The sequence below is a fragment of the Ziziphus jujuba genome, chromosome 2, assembly GCF_031755915.1.
Source record: "Ziziphus jujuba cultivar Dongzao chromosome 2, ASM3175591v1".
In the NCBI taxonomy this organism is placed as follows: domain Eukaryota; kingdom Viridiplantae; phylum Streptophyta; class Magnoliopsida; order Rosales; family Rhamnaceae; genus Ziziphus; species Ziziphus jujuba.
In genome coordinates, this window is record NC_083380.1 from 33,424,907 (window position 1) to 33,443,395 (window position 18,489).

Consider the following 18,489-nt stretch of genomic DNA (forward strand, 5'->3'; position numbering starts at 1 on the left):
ATTAGATACACTGTCAGATTAATGAACAAAACCATTTTGTTAATTTTGTTACTAGACAAATATATAAATACATGTATATATAAGGGAAAATCTAATGGTAAGATCTATATTCAGATTAAAATAGGTGTGTAAGTTATTTGTTAATTTAATATGGAAAAATAAGTGTGGCGTAGATCATCTTGAGGCACTTAGGAACCACATCAATTTTCACTCTCCAATATGTGAATTATATATATAATAATACATTATAATTCTATCTTCCAAAAAAAAAAAAAAAAAAAATTGATAACAATACATTATAATGCTCAGACCGGTCTTGGCAGTATGTTCAACTAACAACTGAACCCCTTAGATATTGGATAATTGACTTTCTAACAAATCATCTTGGCCTTTGAATGGATAGCATAAAAGTTGTGAGAGTTATGGTCATAATTTATGCACCATTTGGATCTATTTATTCAATGACTAAAATGGTATTTGTCAAAAATCTTTGTTTACTACTTTGGTATATAAAACTGGCCCTTATTAGATAATGACTAATGCAAAGACTAATTATTAGGACACGAGAGGGAGGAAAAAGAAAAAAAAGTAAATAATGACTAATGCAAAGACTAATTATTAGATAGCTATGCTATAATAATACGATGATTTTTGAATAATGTTCGTGTGAAAACTTAGGGGAAAGTTGGCAGTGGAGCACTATGATTTGCAATTTTCTGTTTTAATTTATTAGTATTTCTCTTCAGTGTGGTGATTCCACTGTTCTCAACAATCAATCCCTTTCAAAATTCAATATCTCACTGTAATGACCAACTAATAAGGTTTTTAAGTCTTCGTTTACCATTCTTATTTTAATTGTTTCTTTTCTTATTTACCAATGGTCAGATTTGTTGTCTATAAAGTTTCTTTTCAATTGATCTGCGTTCCCTTCTTGTCCAACCCTTTCTCAGAGAAGACCAATCTTCTCTTCTCATCTGCACAGATCAGTGTAAGCTATTATTTCCCCTTTTCTCAGCTTCCTCTTCTTGAATTTGTAGAGATTGCTCTATTCTTTTTTCTTTCGTTGTTTTTTGTTTTTTTTTTGTAAATTTTTTCGCTACGTGATTGAAGTGGAGACGATGTTCCATTATTGTAATGACTTGAAATATATATAATAATAATGGGTTGTAATCTGTAGTGGTCTTAGATATGTGCTTGTATCTGTTAGAATAATCAAAGCAAGAGTATGAGAAAGAAAATATGTATTGATTATACATATATATACGTATATATATATATATATATATAAGTGATTGAGAATTTGCAGAAGGTGGGAAGAAAAAATTCCAATTGTATGTTGATTGAGAATAGGTACTCTTTTTGACTTTTTCTTAGTTAATCTTCATAAAGGGACCTTGCTCTTTTGATTAGCCATGAACTTCTTCGAATTTGATTAGTTCATGCTACTGATTTAGTAAGGTGGGACTGCTGTGTTTGTAAATTCGAGGCTAACCGGTCGTTTAGTTCATGCCCATGTTGTTAAATTTGGGTATCTCGAAGACCCATTTACCATTAGTGCGCTCATTGAGTTTTACTCTTTGGTTCATGACATGGAAACTGCGCGTCTTTTGTTTGACAGAAGTCCGCAGAAGGATGTGGTTGTGTCGACGGTGATGGTTGATGGGTATGGGAAAATGGGGGATGTTCAGAATGCAAGACAACTGTTTGAGGAAATGCCCGACAGGAATGCTATTTCTTGGAGTGCAACGATGGCTGCTTATTCTAGGGTGAGTGCAATGCACAAGAACGTACACTTACAAAGACCCAACTGGAATTCGTATATGTTTTCTCACCAATAATGTCAGGTACAAAAATGAAGAGGAAATAATATCATTTATACTAAAAAATAGATCATGAGCTGTCTCAAGAGCCAGAGGGTTAGGAAGTGCTAGAAATTAAAAAGCTTTGTTCCCTGGTACCCAACATCTTGTCTCACTTCAAGCATTTGTATATTCAAGGCTGCAATTAGATGGTAGACAAGTTAAGGGTCATGTGCGCTTTGGTTTAAGGGGGAATTTTATTTCTGTTTGCAAACTCAAGTTTTGCTTATAAGCTATACTCAGTAAGTTTGAGGGGGATTAATAAGTGTGACTGCCACATCAGCTATTGCTGATGAGCTGTATATTAGTACTTGTGCAAAGTTAGCTAAAAGCTATTAAAAGAGCACGTGATTGAGTTAGGCTAGGCAGTTAGACGACTAATCTTCTCTTGTATAATTAAATACAGATTAATGAATGAATGAGGTACGTACTGAGGTTTTTTCAGAGATAACAAACACTCTCTCAAATTTTCTTAATAAGGTCATTTTCTTTCTGCTTTTTCTTCTTAATTACCCATATATATATATATATATATATATATATAATTCACATCAAGACATACCAGGAGAGGAACTTCTTTCTGCATCAAAAATGGAGGAGCAATCTGAAGCAGCAAAGGAAGTAGTAATCAACATGGAAAATACTGAAGGACCTTATGAGGATCTTGTTGATGAGTCATCAACTCCAAGAAGTAACCAAGAAATACAAGAAGAGAGGCCCAAGATACCAGAGGTTCCAGATAAAAACGAAGGACCAGCACCTATCAGCAAGAAAAATGAAGGACCTCTTGATCTCCCTCCTAAGCTTCATTTCATGCTTAATCAGGCTGAATTATCAACTCCAAGAAGCAACCAACAACCAGAAAGGCACAAGATACCAAAGCTTCCCAAGATGGTTTTTTATGAAAGAAATTGCTTTTATCCTCTTGTGGTTTCCATCGGTCCTTATCACCATGGGTATCTTCGCCTCAAAAAATTTGAGGAACTCAAGACTAAACTGGCATGGAAATATTGTAAAACTGCTGGGCTTGTTGATTTATATGAGAGAGTCGAAAAGGTTGCTAGAGAAGCAAGGGAATTCTATGATATGGAAGGATTGAATGATATTGATGATGAGGCATTCACAAAAATGATGTTTCTTGACGGTTGCTTCATTCTAGAGTTTATCATGTTGTTGCAGGGGGTAAAAGAGTATTATGATATAGCGATAATTAAAAAAGACATATCTAAAGTCAAGCGAGACTTGTTCTTGTTAGAGAACCAACTCCCTTACATTGTTCTCGAGGCGTTAATGAAGGGCAATGAAGAATATGACTTATATGAATGGAAGAAGGGGATTAAAAATTTCATCAATATGTGTCGAAGACTTCCTCCTGCAGTCAAACCATGGATGTCTGGTGTTAGGAATTACTTCTTCTGGTCACCACAAAAACATAAATTTAAATCTCCTCTTCATCTTCTCGACATGACGAGGACAAGATTTGTGAAACAAAGTGCTACCTTGCCTTCTCGACATCGTCACGTGTGGGATAGGATACTAGACGTTGTGCGCCATTGTATGGGAATCAGGTCCACCCCAAGTGCTACCAGTGATTGGTACTCCTATCATTCAGCCAGGGTGCTCAAGTCTGTGGGAATCCGGTTCAGACCAAACAAAACAGGTAGATTTAGCGATATCAAGTTTGAATCTCAAATGTTCATCGGGAGAGTGCTCACACTTCCTCCGATACTCATAGATGACTACACCGAATCCCTGCTGCTCAACATGTTGGCTTTCGAATTAAGCTATACAAACTTGGAGTACACACAGGTTGTCGCCTCTTATTTGTGCTTCATGGAATCACTTATTGACGATGCTGAAGATGTGATGATCCTAAGATCCCAGAACGTCATTGTTAGTTGCTTCAGAACCGACGAAGAAGTAGCACATCTATTTGCGAAAATAGCAAGCAATATGGTCCCAGACCCTCATATGTATGCCGAAGCTAAGCGTGGAATTCAAAAGTATTGCAATAGCAAGTTCCAGCAATGGATGGCAGAATGTTACAACACCCATTTCACAAGCCCTTGGACGCTTCTTGCATTATGCGGTGCCATTTCTGTCATCTTGCTCACTGTGGCTCAGACTTTTCTGGCAGCTTGGCAGAGGAAAAATTGAATAATTATTATTTATACCATCTTCTAAAGTTCGAATTCCAAATTTGAGTTGAGAGTAATATAGTTCTTCTGTCAAATTACTGACAGTATGTGGACTTCTTACCCCTGATGCATCTGATAAAAGTTACACATTTTTGTTCCCTTTCTGTTGAGAATTTTGATAATTAATCAGTATGGATTCAATTGGAGGACCTCTTTATGTCCGTCAAGTTAATTAACCATCCTTAAAGATTGGCTTGCTTGGATAGAGTTGCTCTTGAAGATCTATTTGTATAGGCACATAGAAGTCAAATTATCAATATTTTTGTTGCTTTTAAAACAGAGCCACTCTGTTTTGGTTTGTGACTGTAAATCTTGGTTTGAACGTTGTCCCTCCTTCTCATGAAAGCTTTCCTTGTATTTATTGCTGCAGTAAGCTAACTCTCCGTCAAGGTTGGCTTGGTAGCATGCTGCACTTCGAACTCTTCTTTTACAGCTGCATATAATCAATCTTTTAATACTTCTTAAAACAGAGCCACTCTGTTTTGGTTTTATGACAATGTAACACATTTTCAAGCTCTGAGTCCTGCAATATTATTTTATCCTGAAAGACCTAATGATTGATACATTTAAATTTGAATCTCATATCAAATGAAGTTTTGCATATAGCTATTGCGGCATAGGATTTGCTGCCATGATTGGAAGAAAGAAAAAGAGCTAAAGGCAGTGCATTGTTAGAGAACTTTAGTCTGAAGGCATACATTACGCAAGGGAAATTGCTAAGCACTGGGTTTTCACAATGCTCTGAAGGCTAGGAAAGCTCAAAATAAGTCATGTCATATACTTTTGTACCTATTGTTAAAAAATACATAATTTGTAATATTTCACTCATAGCCAGCGACTTCATTTAGAAGAAAGTATTTTGATTGGGTACTTCATGTGGAAGAAATCTTAATAACCCTCCTTACAAATTACCGTCACCAGATGACTATAAATATGCATAGTCTCTTATTAGATTGTAATGTATCCCAGTGCATAGTAAAGCATATATTTCCTTTGCCTTGGCTTCAATTCTCTGCTTTTATGCCTCTGTTTCTTCAATTTCATTATATCCGATTGCTTCCAAATATATTCAACCACTCCTCAAAATTATTTCAAATATAACCCAACACATATTATTAGACTACAAATCCTTAGTCTACTAATAGTTGCAAAATGAAAGAGGCTAATGCAAGATTTGTTAAGGTTGCCAATGTAGATTTTTTCAAAGTCTAATGGAAAATAATTCTGTCATCTCTAAAAAAATAATGACTATTCTAAGCATTTATAAAAAGTAACAGCTGACCAAATATGGAATTAATTTAAATATTTGTCATATGCAAAAGATAAAATGGGAGGAAAATAGGATGCAATTTATCCTTGATCCATTTATTACTTAAATATGGGAAGTAATTGGATTTTTTTTATTTTTGGTGGTTGTTAATAATTGAAAGTTGATATCCTTCATGTATATAATTTGTTGATCTGGAACTCCTATATTTCTTGTGTATTTATGCTATTTCCTGGAGTCTAATGGTAAAATCTGTGTTCTGATCAAAATGGCCAATCCACCTTCAAGATCAATATCCCATTAAAAGATTGTGGATGTTGAAATATGCGTTGGCTCAATGTGCCATTGTTGGATCCACTCCCTATTTGCTATCATTTTTGGGGATTAATATGCTATCAGAGTATTGGAAACCAAGAGGCCTTGTGTTGTATCTTGGGCCCCATTTTAATTTGTATTTGTGTTAAATAATTGTTTAGAGTCGTATAGCACATGTATGACCTGGTATTTTTCCTCCCCAATAAGTGGTGGCTTCTCTTTTCTCCCTCCTCGTAGACCATTCCTATCACAATGACTAAGAAGAAAAAAAATTTCTAGACACATTAATGATACAAAGACTATACAAAAAGAAGAAGACAAAAGACCGTAAGCCATACACAAGTCTTGTTATTTAATTATGTGGGTGAACCACAAAAAGACCTTTCAAAGTTCCAATAACAATAAAAATAAATAAATAAGATGTCATTTGGTAATATAATTGGTTTTTAGTTTTTGTATTTTATTTTATTATACTTAAATTTACGTAATTATTTACTTGAAGTGTGTATTAGTAATAATTAAAATTTATTAGGCATCTAAACTAACTATGAAGTTAATGGAAAAAAAGTTGAATCCAACTTTACATTGTCTTGGTTTTTATTTTTTATTTTTTCCTTTCTTTCCAGTTTATAGTTGTTTAAGTTTACAACTTGATAGTATACGCTGGATTTCTAATGGCTGCTGCAACATGGAATTATTCGGCTGAGTCTTCGCTATTTGATGAGGTTTGTTCTTTAGTTTTCAATCTGGACCTTTTCAGATTGAATTAGAAAGTGATCCATTACAGGCTATTCATCTTTTGCATAATGTTACAGATTTTTTAGGTGTTGATGTTTTTATTGTTGAGGAGATTAAGTAAATTCTTAGAGGTAGGGATACTGTTTGTGTGGTTACGTTCCAAGAGTTGTAAACCGAGTTGCTCATTCAATTGCTCGAAAGGCTCTTTCTTGTTCTGGTTTTAACTGTTGGATGGAATCAGGTCCAGAATGTCTTGTTTCTTTGGTAGAAGATGACTTTTGTAAGATTGCTGCTTAATCAATAAATTTTTTTTTTTCTTTTCAACCAAAAAAAAAAAAAAAAAAGTCAATAACTATGATTACCAAAACACATGATATAAGTAAATTACACAAATCAATAAATAAAAAAAATAATAATAATAAATAGAAACTTTAAAAACTAATCATGTTCGAAAAAGTATTGCTTTCCACTAATAAATAACACTACAAAAACGTCAAAACGTCTTTACAAATAGTATTGCTGAAATAACTATAATAAAGCATATGTTTTATCGGTTGATAAATCTCTTATTAGATTGAAACGTATCCAAGTGCATAGTAAAAGCATATGTTTCCTTTGCCTTTGCTATAGTTCTCTGTTTTTATGCTTCTGTTTCTCCAATTTTTTCATAGAAATAAATATATTTTTGTGGAATTTGTTTGTTACCAAATTATTCTTGGGTAGGACTTGCTTATATGATTGTTGAAATATCAATATTAATAGTCATTTTGACTTCTAATAATTTTTTAATGTAAGTTTTAATTTTAGAGTTTTAAAAGAGTTTAATAATTGTATTCAAAGGAATTGAAGGTGTTATAAATCACTATTCAAATAAATAATTTTTTGTTTTTAAAATAAGGTTTGGATATTGAAAATGGAGTTTTCGTATCACTGTTTCAAAAAGAAGAAAAAAGCCTAGTAAGTCTTTTTTTTTTTTTTTTAAATATAGTAAGCCTAATAAGGCATTATTATTTAATAGCACAAAGAGTACCACAAGGGCGTGTTTGTTTCACCGGATTGGGCAGGTCAGGACAGGACTGTATCCCAGTCCGGTGTTTGGAAGCAACATTTAGAGAATGGGACAACTTGACCTGTACAGTGAAAGAGTCCCACTTCCGCAGGATTAAACTGACCCGTTTTCCACCTGGGTCAGTTTTGTCCCAAACTCACGTCCCATTCTCCTCTCTCTCGCTGGTGTCTCTCGCTGGTATCTCTCGCCAAAGCAGGTCCACCAGATCGTCTCAACAATCGAAGCAGCTCTTCCCCGGTGAACGTCCATGGCCTCTCGAGACCTCTGCATCCCTCTGAGGAAGAAACACAGCCGATTAGTATGATTTCTTCTTCTTCGTGTTCTCTCCAATGTCTGTATTTTGATTTACCGAAATTAGGGCTTGTATTCAATCACCTGCACCATGTATGAAGACGCCCACAATTCCCTCCTCTTTTCCCTTCATCTATGTCCTCCTTGTCCTTGAATTGCCACAGACTGGCACACACAACACAAAAGACCACTCTCACGCACACGCACATTGCAGTGACTCACACACCCTCTTTATATATGTACCTGGGATTACAACATAAAAGAGAGAAATAGATAGAGAGAGAGAGAGAGAGAGACAGGAGCATATAGTGGGAAGCTGGGGTTATTCCTATTCTCCTCTCTTGAGGCTTTTAAGCGTTTTTCTCAGGAAGGCTAAAAATCTTTCTTTGTTCTTGTATTGGGTTTCTTTGATTTTGATGTTTAATGGGTTAATCTGGGTTTGCCTTTTTCTCTTTTGATTTTGATGATTGCTGGGTTGTTTTGATCTATTTGATGATTGCTGGCTTGGATTCGTGAGGAATGTGGAATGTGGAAAATTACCCGTATGTATGATTTAAAGCACCATGTGTTATAATTGCATCCGCTCTGCTTTCTTTCCCCCTCCTCCTGCTTCCTTTTGTTTTTCAAGTCAAATTATTGTTAACTTGCTTGAATAAAACAGTGTCAATTGGATTCTTTTGATGCAGGCTTCTTGCAGAAGCATACCTATTTTAGTTGATGCAGATCACAAAAGCAAATGGTTGGGTGATCTTCTAAAATTGGCTGATTATGTTGTGTGCTTAACAAAATTTCCACAGGTACCTGATTTAATAATGAGGAACTTGTGAGTTGTGACTAGTGAATTTTTCTCATCAACCAATTTTCAATAAGTACAGATATCAAATTTATATGAAGCATTGTTTTAATTATTATATATTTTTCCAGTCAGTTCATACTATATGATCAATTTCTTTCTTTTTCTTTTTCCAATTCTTCAAATGAGCCGTTTTGTGGACAATGTTTGATTAGCTATATTTCTCTGCAGTATTTTAGCTCATAACAAGCCAAGTAGCCAATTTTACTGTTTATGTATGCTCTTTTGATAGGCATGGACTGAAGCACCATCTATTCCAAGTGCACTTGTTTCCATGCTTTTGAGATTGCCAAATATCAAATTTGCAGTTGTGACTCTAGGTCAAGAAGGATGCATAATGCTTGAAAGAAGTGTAAATGGTTAGTGAATAGTTCGAACTCTTTGATTGCGGAAAAATACAGTATTCTTTTATAGGGTGCCTTAGTTGTTGCTCTGAATTACTAGATGTATTCTGTTTTCTTTGAAGTCTTTAAACAAAATGGATAGATTTTCATTAAACTCTGTTTCCGGCAGAGGATCCTCCGACAGAAGAAATTGATATAGAAGCTTATTAGAGTTGCTGATGCAGAAAACAGATGATAGCATAACCTTCCCAACATTTGTCCCATCGGTAAGTTGCTTTATTGAAACCCAGATATTCTTTCTGTTTTGCATTGTCTATGTAGGTTAAAGTGGTACTCTGCAATTGCTATTAGTCATATATGAATAAGAGTGAATACTTTCACAATATTATTTTTCATTGAATCTGTACAGCCAGTAGCAAAACTAAGAGCTAACAAATTTGGGATAGTCCATGGGAGGTTGATTGTTGGAACGGCTGAGAAAATACCACCTTTAGAGCTCCTTGATACAACTGGTGCTGGTGATGCATTTATTGGAGCAGTTCTTTATGGTATTTTAAATTATTCAAACTTTAACAAAGATGTTTTTTTTATCTGTTAATTCATTTTGATGAAATTTTGAAAATAACAAAAAGAAAAAGCTTGTTTCTTACAATTACTTATCATTATTCCAGGTAGAAGTCAGATCAGTGCAAACCTCATTTCTACTGCCTTTTCTACCTTCTTCCATTTTTTTTTTCTTCTAACCTTCTTTAATTGCTTCTTTGACTCATTTCTTAAATTTATATATTTATTTTTCCTCCTTTTCTAAGTTGTAGCTATTTGCACCAACATGTCAGCTGAGAAAATGTTACCATTTGCTGCTCAAGTGGTAAGTTCAGATATTACGGCAATTTAACACTGCACTTAACATGGTTTTTTTTTTTTTAAAATTATATATATATATATATATATATATATATAATAATTTTTAAAAAAAAATTATGTGATACTTGTTGCAGGCTGGTGGCTGCTGTAGAGGTTTTGGAGCTAGAACTGGACTTCCATATCATACAGATTCACGCTTGACATCATTTTTAAGTTGATAGTTTGGGAGAGGTTGTACCTCATTTGGAAAACGAATGGGTAACTCTGTGAACTCCTGCAACATTTTTCAGCTCTTTCATCACGCAAGTTGTGCCATGTTTCCCTGTAGAGAAATTGACACAGTGGCCATGTTCATATTATTTATCTGATAGCTCATACTTGATCAATATTGCGATGTCAGAAGGCCACTTAATGGAGATAATGCTTCAAATACTGGTGCTTTCGTTATATGCAAACAATTCGATAGCCCTGAAAAGTTAGCCAATCGATGTTTCAGACAATTGAGATTTATTTATATTAATGGTTTTGAAAAATAAAACCAATCCTCCTCATTATCAACAATTGCAATGGAATCATCGATAGCCGATAGTGAAAGGAATAAAGAATTGGTGTCACCACCAGTATCAAAGTCACAAATCTCATCTCTTGTTTAACCATGTACTTTAAAAAAAATTTCTTAAATAAAAAAAAGAGGGAAAATGTTTATGAAAACAAATTAATTGTGGATTCTGACATGTTTCTCTGTCTCAACCCTCGGAGTTATAATGAGCATCAAGCTAACAAGCTAATGGACACCACACAAAAGGTTAAAATCAGTAATAACAGTACTAGATACATAAATTGTTTCATAAATATGCATAACATAAATAGTTCTCTTAGACAAAACATCAATTAGAATTCTGTTAATGTGGCTGTCCATCTATAAAGCCACAATATATGTGATTTCTTTGTTCAATTAGAAGATTATTGACATCCGAAAAAATAATTTTTTTTATTTAGTTTTGATTTTTTTTTTTTTTTGGTTAATGATGATTACGAAAATGTTGACATCTTTCCTTTGATGTTTGAGATGAGTCCAATAAGATTTTGAAGAGACCAAATGTTGAGGGTGAATAATGCATCAACTACAAAATAGTCCAATCCAGTCCAATCCTGCACCAAACATAGGACAACTAGTCCATCATTCAGTCCAGAACTATACCAAACACAGTACTGTACTATTCGATCCTATCCGATCCTGTCCGATCCGAACCTATCCTGTCCGATCCCGTCCGATCCGGACCTATCCTGCGTACCAAACGCCCCCCAAAGACCCAACTACAATAATATAGTAAATCTAATAAGCCGTCGTTATTTAATAACACAAAGAATACCACAAAGTCCCAACTACAATACCATTGTCAATGGACTACAAAATTGGTTTATGTAGATATATGTATAAATATATAAATCTTACATTGTACATGTATCATTGTTAGGTAAACAGTCTTTTATTAGCTATATTTGTTTTCACCATTCTCAACACTAAATAATCAAGTAGCACTAAAAAAGAATTAAAAAAGAAAATAATTATCTTTACATACACTCAAAAAATATTTAAGTATGAAAAATTTGGCAAGCATGCTTTTCTTATATGCATTATAGGAACGTTCCAAATTTGGGCAGCGGGTAACACAACTTGTTCATTCATTATTTCTTTACACTAAAACAATAAAATCCCAATTTGCTTGCAATTGACATACCCTAGAGATTAAGAGGACTGTAGTCGAATCAAAATACTCTGCTTTACTTCCAAGTTCTCTGTTCTTATACCAATGTTTCTTCAATTTCATTATATCTGATTGCCTCAAAATATACTCCGCTAATCCTTGTCTATAATATTCAGTTAAAAATATCCAATCCACCTCAAAATAATTCAATATCCCATCAAAGGGGGCAAAACACTATATTGTATATAGGTACCCGGAGATAATGCTTTATTGAAGTTTTCGTAGACCATCCCCATATTGCAAAGAGTCAAAGATTAGAACCAAACACATTAAAAAAAATACAAAGACTTTGCATGGTTGACCAACAATACGCGTAAAAGATATAAATTAAAAAAAATAAAAAATAAAAAACCCTTAAATATGGTGGTGGACCACAAAGACCTTTCATTAATATCAGCCAAAAAAAAAAAAAAATGTTTCCCAATTATAAATAGTACTGAAAAATAAAGGAAAAAATACTTAACAAAAAACCAACTGGAATACTTTACTCACTTTGCTTTTACACTCATAATCTCTGATAAAAAATGAAGAGGGATATGATCGATCAGTTCCTCTTGTTTGTCCTGGTGATCCTCTTATATCCATGTCTATTCGATTCACATTCTCTGCTTTCTTTCTCTAGTTGCCTCCCTCGACAAAGCTCTATTTTACTCCAACTTAAGTCTGAGTTTACATTTCAGAGGCGTGTATACTCTGATTTTCTGATTAACAGCTATCCAAAGATGAAATCTTGGAAGGCTGGCAGTGACTGCTGTTCTTCTTGGGATGGTGTCTCATGCGATATGGCAACTGGTTATGTAATAAGCCTTGACCTCAGCCAGAGTTGGCTTCATGGGTCTCTGCGTTCTAACAGCAGCCTTTTCAGCTTGCTTCATCTTCGAAAGCTCAACCTTGCCTTCAACAACTTCACTTCTTGCCCGATTCCTTCGGAGTTTGGCCAACTTTCAAGGTTAACCCATCTCAACCTCTCTAATTCTATGTTTTATGGGCATATTCCAATATCTGAAATTTCAAGGCTTAGAAATTTGAATTCACTTGATCTTTCTGACAATTTCTATACATTAAACGCTTATACTTTTCCGAGTGCTTTGTATATGAAAGAAGGAGAGGTGGGAAGGCTTACCCAAAACATGACCAATTTAAGACAACTTTACCTTGATTGGGTGCAAATTGATTCACCTGTACCTATTCACTTTGCAAATTTATCTTCCTTGACACATCTCTCTCTTGAAGATTGCACTTTGCATGGTGAGTTTCCAAATGATATATTCAATTTGCCTAACTTGCAGTTCATCCAGCTGTCTGAGAATGACAATCTTTCCGGTTCTTTTCCTGAATTTCGTTCTGGCAGTATGCTCAGGTTATTGAATCTTATTGGTACAAACTTTTCAGGAAAAATACCAAATTCGATTGGCAACCTTAAACCCTTGAATAGCTTGTTTCTCCATTTCTGTAGTTTTTCCGGGATTATTCCTTCTACGATTGGGAATCTTACTGAGCTTATAGATCTTATCCTTCTGGGAAATGGATTTAGCGGTCAAATTCCATATTCACTTGGAAACCTCACACAGTTGGAACATTTGAGTCTTTCAAGTAATTCTTTCAGTGGCAAACTCCCAATATCACTCCCACATCGTGTCAAATATATCAAATTTGATGACAACGATCTGACAGGTTCAATCCCATCCGTTATTTCTAACTTGACGTTCCTTGAGCAGCTTGAACTGTCAGATAATTCATTCACTGAAGTCATTCCTGCTTCTTTATTTAAACTGCCTTCTTTGACGGACTTATCTTTGGAAAACAATCAGTTTACAGGCTTCAATATCCAAAACGTCTCTAATTTATCCCCATTATATTCTTTGGAGCTTGGTTCAAATGATTTAAGTGGCAGCCTCGATTTTGGCCTCTTCTCAGAGATGAGTTCGCTTTCTTTTCTTGATCTTTCAAATAATAGTGGCTTATTTATAACAAATTTAAGTACGGCATCCACTCCCTCCAATAAATTTCAGGGAATATATTTATCCTCTTGCAACATCAGAGAGTTCCCCATATTCTTGAAAACGCAAGGTGAATTGGAGGTATTAGATCTTTCCAATAATAATATAAGCGATCCAATTCCCAAATGGTTATTGAACATTGGGATAGAGTCCTTGATGACCTTGGACCTTTCTCACAACTTCATTCGCGGTTGGGAAAAAGTACCGTTAATTCTTCCGTGGAAGTCAATGCGTACACTTGACCTACATTCCAACATGTTGCATGGATCACTTGTTGTTCCACCAATGTCCACCTTTTACTTTTTCCATCTCAGAAAATAGTTTGGTTGGAAGAATTGATCCACTGTTCTGTAAATTGGGGGAACTTGAATATCTTGATTTGTCAAGTAACAAGTTGAGCGGTACTATTCCTCAATGTCTGGCTAACTTCAGTAGCTCTCTCGGGGTTCTAAATCTAAGAAGAAACAACTTGAATGGCAATATGCCTAGGACATGTGGGGACAGAAACCAATTACAAACATTGGACTTGAGCTACAACAATTTAAATGGAGAGATTCCAAAGTCCCTAATTAAATGCAAAGCGCTGCAAGTTCTAAATCTAGGCCACAATCAGATGACTGACACATTTCCTTTTATGCTACAGAGTTTGCCAAAGCTTCAAATTCTCATTTTATCTTCCAATAAATTTTATGGTCCAATATGGCATCCACATAACTTTTTTGGCTTTGCAAACTTAAGTATCATTGATCTATCTTTCAATGATTTTACTGGAAGTTTGCCTTCAGATTATTTTCGAAGTTGGACTTCAATGAAAGCTTCATACAATAAGTCACAATCAAAATTCATTGGTAATCGCTTTGATAAGCCCTACTCGGTGACCATGATAAATAAAGGGCTAGCTATCCATTATGTTAGAATTTTAATTTTCTTCATGAGCATTGATTTCACCAACAACAAATTTTATGGAGAAATTCCAAGTTCAGTAGGGGATGCTCGAAATTTAATTGTGCTGAACTTGTCAAGTAACAATGTTGCAGGACGTATCCCTTCTTCTTTAGGGAACCTGATTGAACTTGAATCGTTGGATCTCTCAAACAATGAACTTTCAGGTGAAATCCCTCAGCAGCTTACTGGTCTGACGTTTCTTGGATATTTGAACTTGTCAAACAATCAACTTACGGGTCCAATACCACAATCCAGACAAATTGGGACGTTTTCAAATTCTTCTTTTGAGGGAAATTGTGGATTATGTGGTCCTCCATCGTCGAAAAAGTGTGAAACGTCTCCTGTGCCACCTTCTCCTTACAGTGAGGAATCAGGTGATTCTATATTTTCTGGTTTTGGTTGGAAAGCTGTTGCGATAGGATATGGATGCGGACTCATAATTGGATTGATACTCGGATATATCATCACCTCAAGGAGCCCATACTTGGTGTTCAAGATTTTTCGTGTGATCCCACCGAGGAGACTAAGAGGAGCCAACAGTTGAAAGCACTTCAAGTTAAAGTAGCTAAAGTAAGTGATAAAAATTCTGAATATGAATATTTTATTCTTATTTGAAGAAAATTTGACGTGTCTACCTTTTTTCTTGTGGTTTATATTATTGATGTAGTGAAGAAACAAGGAAGCCTAGAGCTTGAAGACGATGCTAGCTGTTTACATGTTACCATTACTCAGTAATTTGTGTTCTACTGATGGTGTCCCATTTAAACTATGCTTCGTCTGGTTTATTAAGTAACAGTTAGTTTTATTTTTGTACGAGAACAGTGGTTCAAAACGATGCATTTTATTTTCTCTAAGCTTTCCATAATAAAAATCTTCTTCTCAAAGATGTTTACTTTTCTTGCTGCAATTTCTGGTTTCTGAAAGCTTATATGCTTTGTTGTATTGATAAAATTCAGTCTTAGAAGTTTCAGAGGTATTCCTCTGCTCTTCTATTGAGTTTGATGTTTATCCATATAGACTTCCTAGTCAATTATGATTTTGAAGAGTCTAAACTGTTATCTTAGCAAGCAATCCTATAAGCAATACCTTAATCTTTTATCATATTATAATTCGAATTCCTTTCACTATGCTTTTTAAACTGTTTCAATATTGGCAAGCAAGCTTTTCATGTGCATTATTATAAGGACATCCACATGATCTTCAAAAGTTCGAGTTCTGAATATGAGTTGATTACATATACTTTGAAGATGAATCAGGGGCATAGTTCATCAGTCACGCTACTGATAATGCATGGATTTCTTGCCCCTGATGTATCTGAAAAAATTTGAATCTTTTGCTTCCCTATTTGTTAAGAATTGGGAAAATCAGTATGGATTGAATTGGAGAAGCTCTGTTTATGACCTTCAACTTAACATATTTGAAGAAAATAGAGCTTCATGCTGGTTGGACATCTTTCAAGGTCATACCATTAGGACTATCAAGGTATATTAGTATTCATACAGCTTTCATTTTGTTTCTGTTTGTAAATTAATACAGTATATATGCACTTTAACATACCAATAACAAAGTATATGATAAACCTCATTTTGTTAGCTCATAGAGTAGCTGGTCAAGCATTTGATTTTAGTATGGTTTAGCTTTGGGAATTGGGAAAGAACATTCAGTCCTTGCATATTTACAGAACATAATGAACATAATGAATTCTTAGGATTTACAAATTCTAGATATACCGTTTTGAAAGCAAGCAGCCAAACAGGCCCAAGAGATCAAGAGGACTGTATATTGAATAATTGCAAAGATGCCAAAGGAAAATTAACCATCCATGAAGGTTGGCTTGCTAAGTTGTTGCATTTGGAGCTCTACTTGTATAGTACATGTGCATAAAGGTCAATAATCAATCTTCTCCTTCTTCTTAAAACAGAGACACTCTGTTTTGGTTTTGTGATTATATATAGATATTTCAAGCTTAGATTGCAATATTGTCACGTCCTAAAGAAGCCAATGAGGGATATATCGCAGTTTGAACTTTGTTCCTCCTTTTCATATATATCAAATGAGGTTTGCCATATATTTATTGCTGCAGAGTATCAGCTGCGTGATTGGAAGAAAGACAATGGGATAAAGGCAATGAAATGATGAAAGATTTTGGCCTACCAAATATTTAATTAGTTAGGTGTTAAAAGAAAATAACAATTAGAAATGCATCTGAGGAAACTAGTCTTTTAAGCTCCGAAACAGAGAGGTCTCAATCCACACCAAGCAATACAGATACAAAGCATTACTATATTTTTTTCTTACAATTGAAGAATTAGGGTACTATTTTCAGAATCCATAGTAGTATTTTGTATTTTTATTGCTGAACCAAACTCATATACAGATAATATATACACATCGTTCCACATAGCCTACAATGATAATTCTTTATTAATATGGTGGAAGCCACCGGTAAATTGCTAGTACTGGATTCTTCTACATGTGATATATCTCTGAAACATAGTGTCTTTATAAATTATTCTAGAGCCAAATTCATATATATATATATATATATAGATAACTAAAGTATTGGTGGAACACACGATGATCACCTTGCCAAAAGATTATATATATAACCCAAATATTGTTGGGACACGTTCTGACCCCCTAGCCAAAGGATTGGGCTGTCGGTGAGAAAGAATATAACAAAATAAATATGAATTTCATTTTATTATTCGTCTCGATGCATGTCTTTTGAAGTATAAGTAATGTGTTTGGATTTGTAAGATATAGAATATTTTTATAAATTTTATTTAAAAATTATTTGGTGTCACAAAATTGGTGATGGTATAGCGAGCATTTCAAGGCTGTGTAACTGTACTCCTCGTAGATCCCTATCAACAAGACAATCAAAAAGGAAAAACAAAATGAATTACTATACTAACAAAAAGACTACACAAATTATGACCCGACTGAAATATTAAAGGGACTATAAAAATTCTATGTATTTATCCCACCATATATATTGGAGCTAAAAATGATTTATGTATATATAAATTAAAATATATATATATATATATATATATATACATGCACGTATATATTACATCATACATGTATAATTGTTATTAATTAATTAGTTATAGAGGTCCTCAAAAAATAAAAAATAAAAACAGTTAGCTGTGTGGACCATAACCTTAAAACTGATGGAGATTCCTTCTGTATGTTTCTGCCTTCGGGGGTTGGCATGGTAATTGAATTGAGAAAATGCTGTGCATTTACTTTCCCATATACGTACATTTTTATTTTCATTAATTAAAAATCATAAGAGATTTAAATAAAACAAAAGAAGAAAATCAAGCAATTCCTCTTGTTTTCCTGGGGATGACTCCCATAGGTCTTTCACATTCGGTGAAAATTTGACAAACTATAATTAACGAAGTTTATACCATAAAATAATTTATTTGTTTACAAACTAATGAGTTATCGTTTTGGAGTTCAATTATTTTAAATTCAAAAAAATGACATGTTATATATGGTGAATTGATTCAATTATTTTAAATTCAAGAAAATGGCATGCTATACGTGATGAATTGATATATAATTATCCTTTAAACCTATGCTAATATGGTAGCAAAGACCTTCCTATCAAATAATCCCTTTAATTTGAGTCCGATGTTTACGTGTGGCGAATAGTGTTACTGCCAAGCAAGCTTCACATGCTTTGAAGATTAATCAGAGGTTGTTCACATTACCGAAAGAGGTTGAGAATTCAGAAAAAAGGTGAAGTGAATTGTAGAAGCTTTGTATGCCCTTCGATTTAATAAATTTGAAGCGCATATGCTAGTTGGACATCTTATGTCAGATTTTGACTTTCCTTAGGGATAATGTCAGTAATAATAATGCACCTTTCTTTATGCCCAAAAGAACCTGTTATTTAGTATTACAATATGTATATTGCCCTTTTGGCCTATATATATATATATATAATATATATGGATGAC

General features: G+C 34.2%; 2 protein-coding genes and 1 pseudogene across 6 annotated transcripts; all 3 read left to right on the forward strand.

Annotated features, from left to right (window-relative positions):
• Window positions 1–670: 670 nt before the first annotated feature.
• On the forward strand, window positions 671–4,524 carry LOC132800585 (UPF0481 protein At3g47200-like). 5 transcript variants are annotated; one of them, XM_060814641.1, is made up of 4 exons: window positions 671–988; window positions 1,619–1,844; window positions 2,266–2,339; window positions 2,425–4,524. In XM_060814641.1, the coding sequence occupies exon 4, from the start codon at window positions 2,451–2,453 to the stop codon at window positions 4,014–4,016; it is 1,566 nt and encodes a 521-aa protein (XP_060670624.1). In that variant the 5' UTR covers window positions 671–988; window positions 1,619–1,844; window positions 2,266–2,339; window positions 2,425–2,450; the 3' UTR covers window positions 4,017–4,524. The 5 variants fall into 5 exon arrangements, with proteins under 5 accessions (XP_060670624.1, XP_060670625.1, XP_060670621.1 ...); XM_060814638.1 differs by lacking the exon at window positions 2,266–2,339 and having other exon boundaries at window positions 672–988; XM_060814640.1 differs by lacking the exon at window positions 2,266–2,339 and having other exon boundaries at window positions 672–988; window positions 1,619–1,766.
• Window positions 4,525–7,477: 2,953 nt separating this feature from the next.
• LOC112493421 (uncharacterized) lies at window positions 7,478–10,166 on the forward strand (annotated as a pseudogene).
• Window positions 10,167–11,648: 1,482 nt separating this feature from the next.
• Window positions 11,649–15,087, forward strand: LOC107419651 (putative receptor like protein 25). The gene is made up of 2 exons (XM_060814156.1): window positions 11,649–12,516; window positions 14,605–15,087. Exons 1-2 carry the CDS (start codon window positions 12,399–12,401, stop codon window positions 15,054–15,056), a joined length of 570 nt encoding a protein of 189 aa, XP_060670139.1. The 5' UTR covers window positions 11,649–12,398; the 3' UTR covers window positions 15,057–15,087.
• Window positions 15,088–18,489: the final 3,402 nt, after the last annotated feature.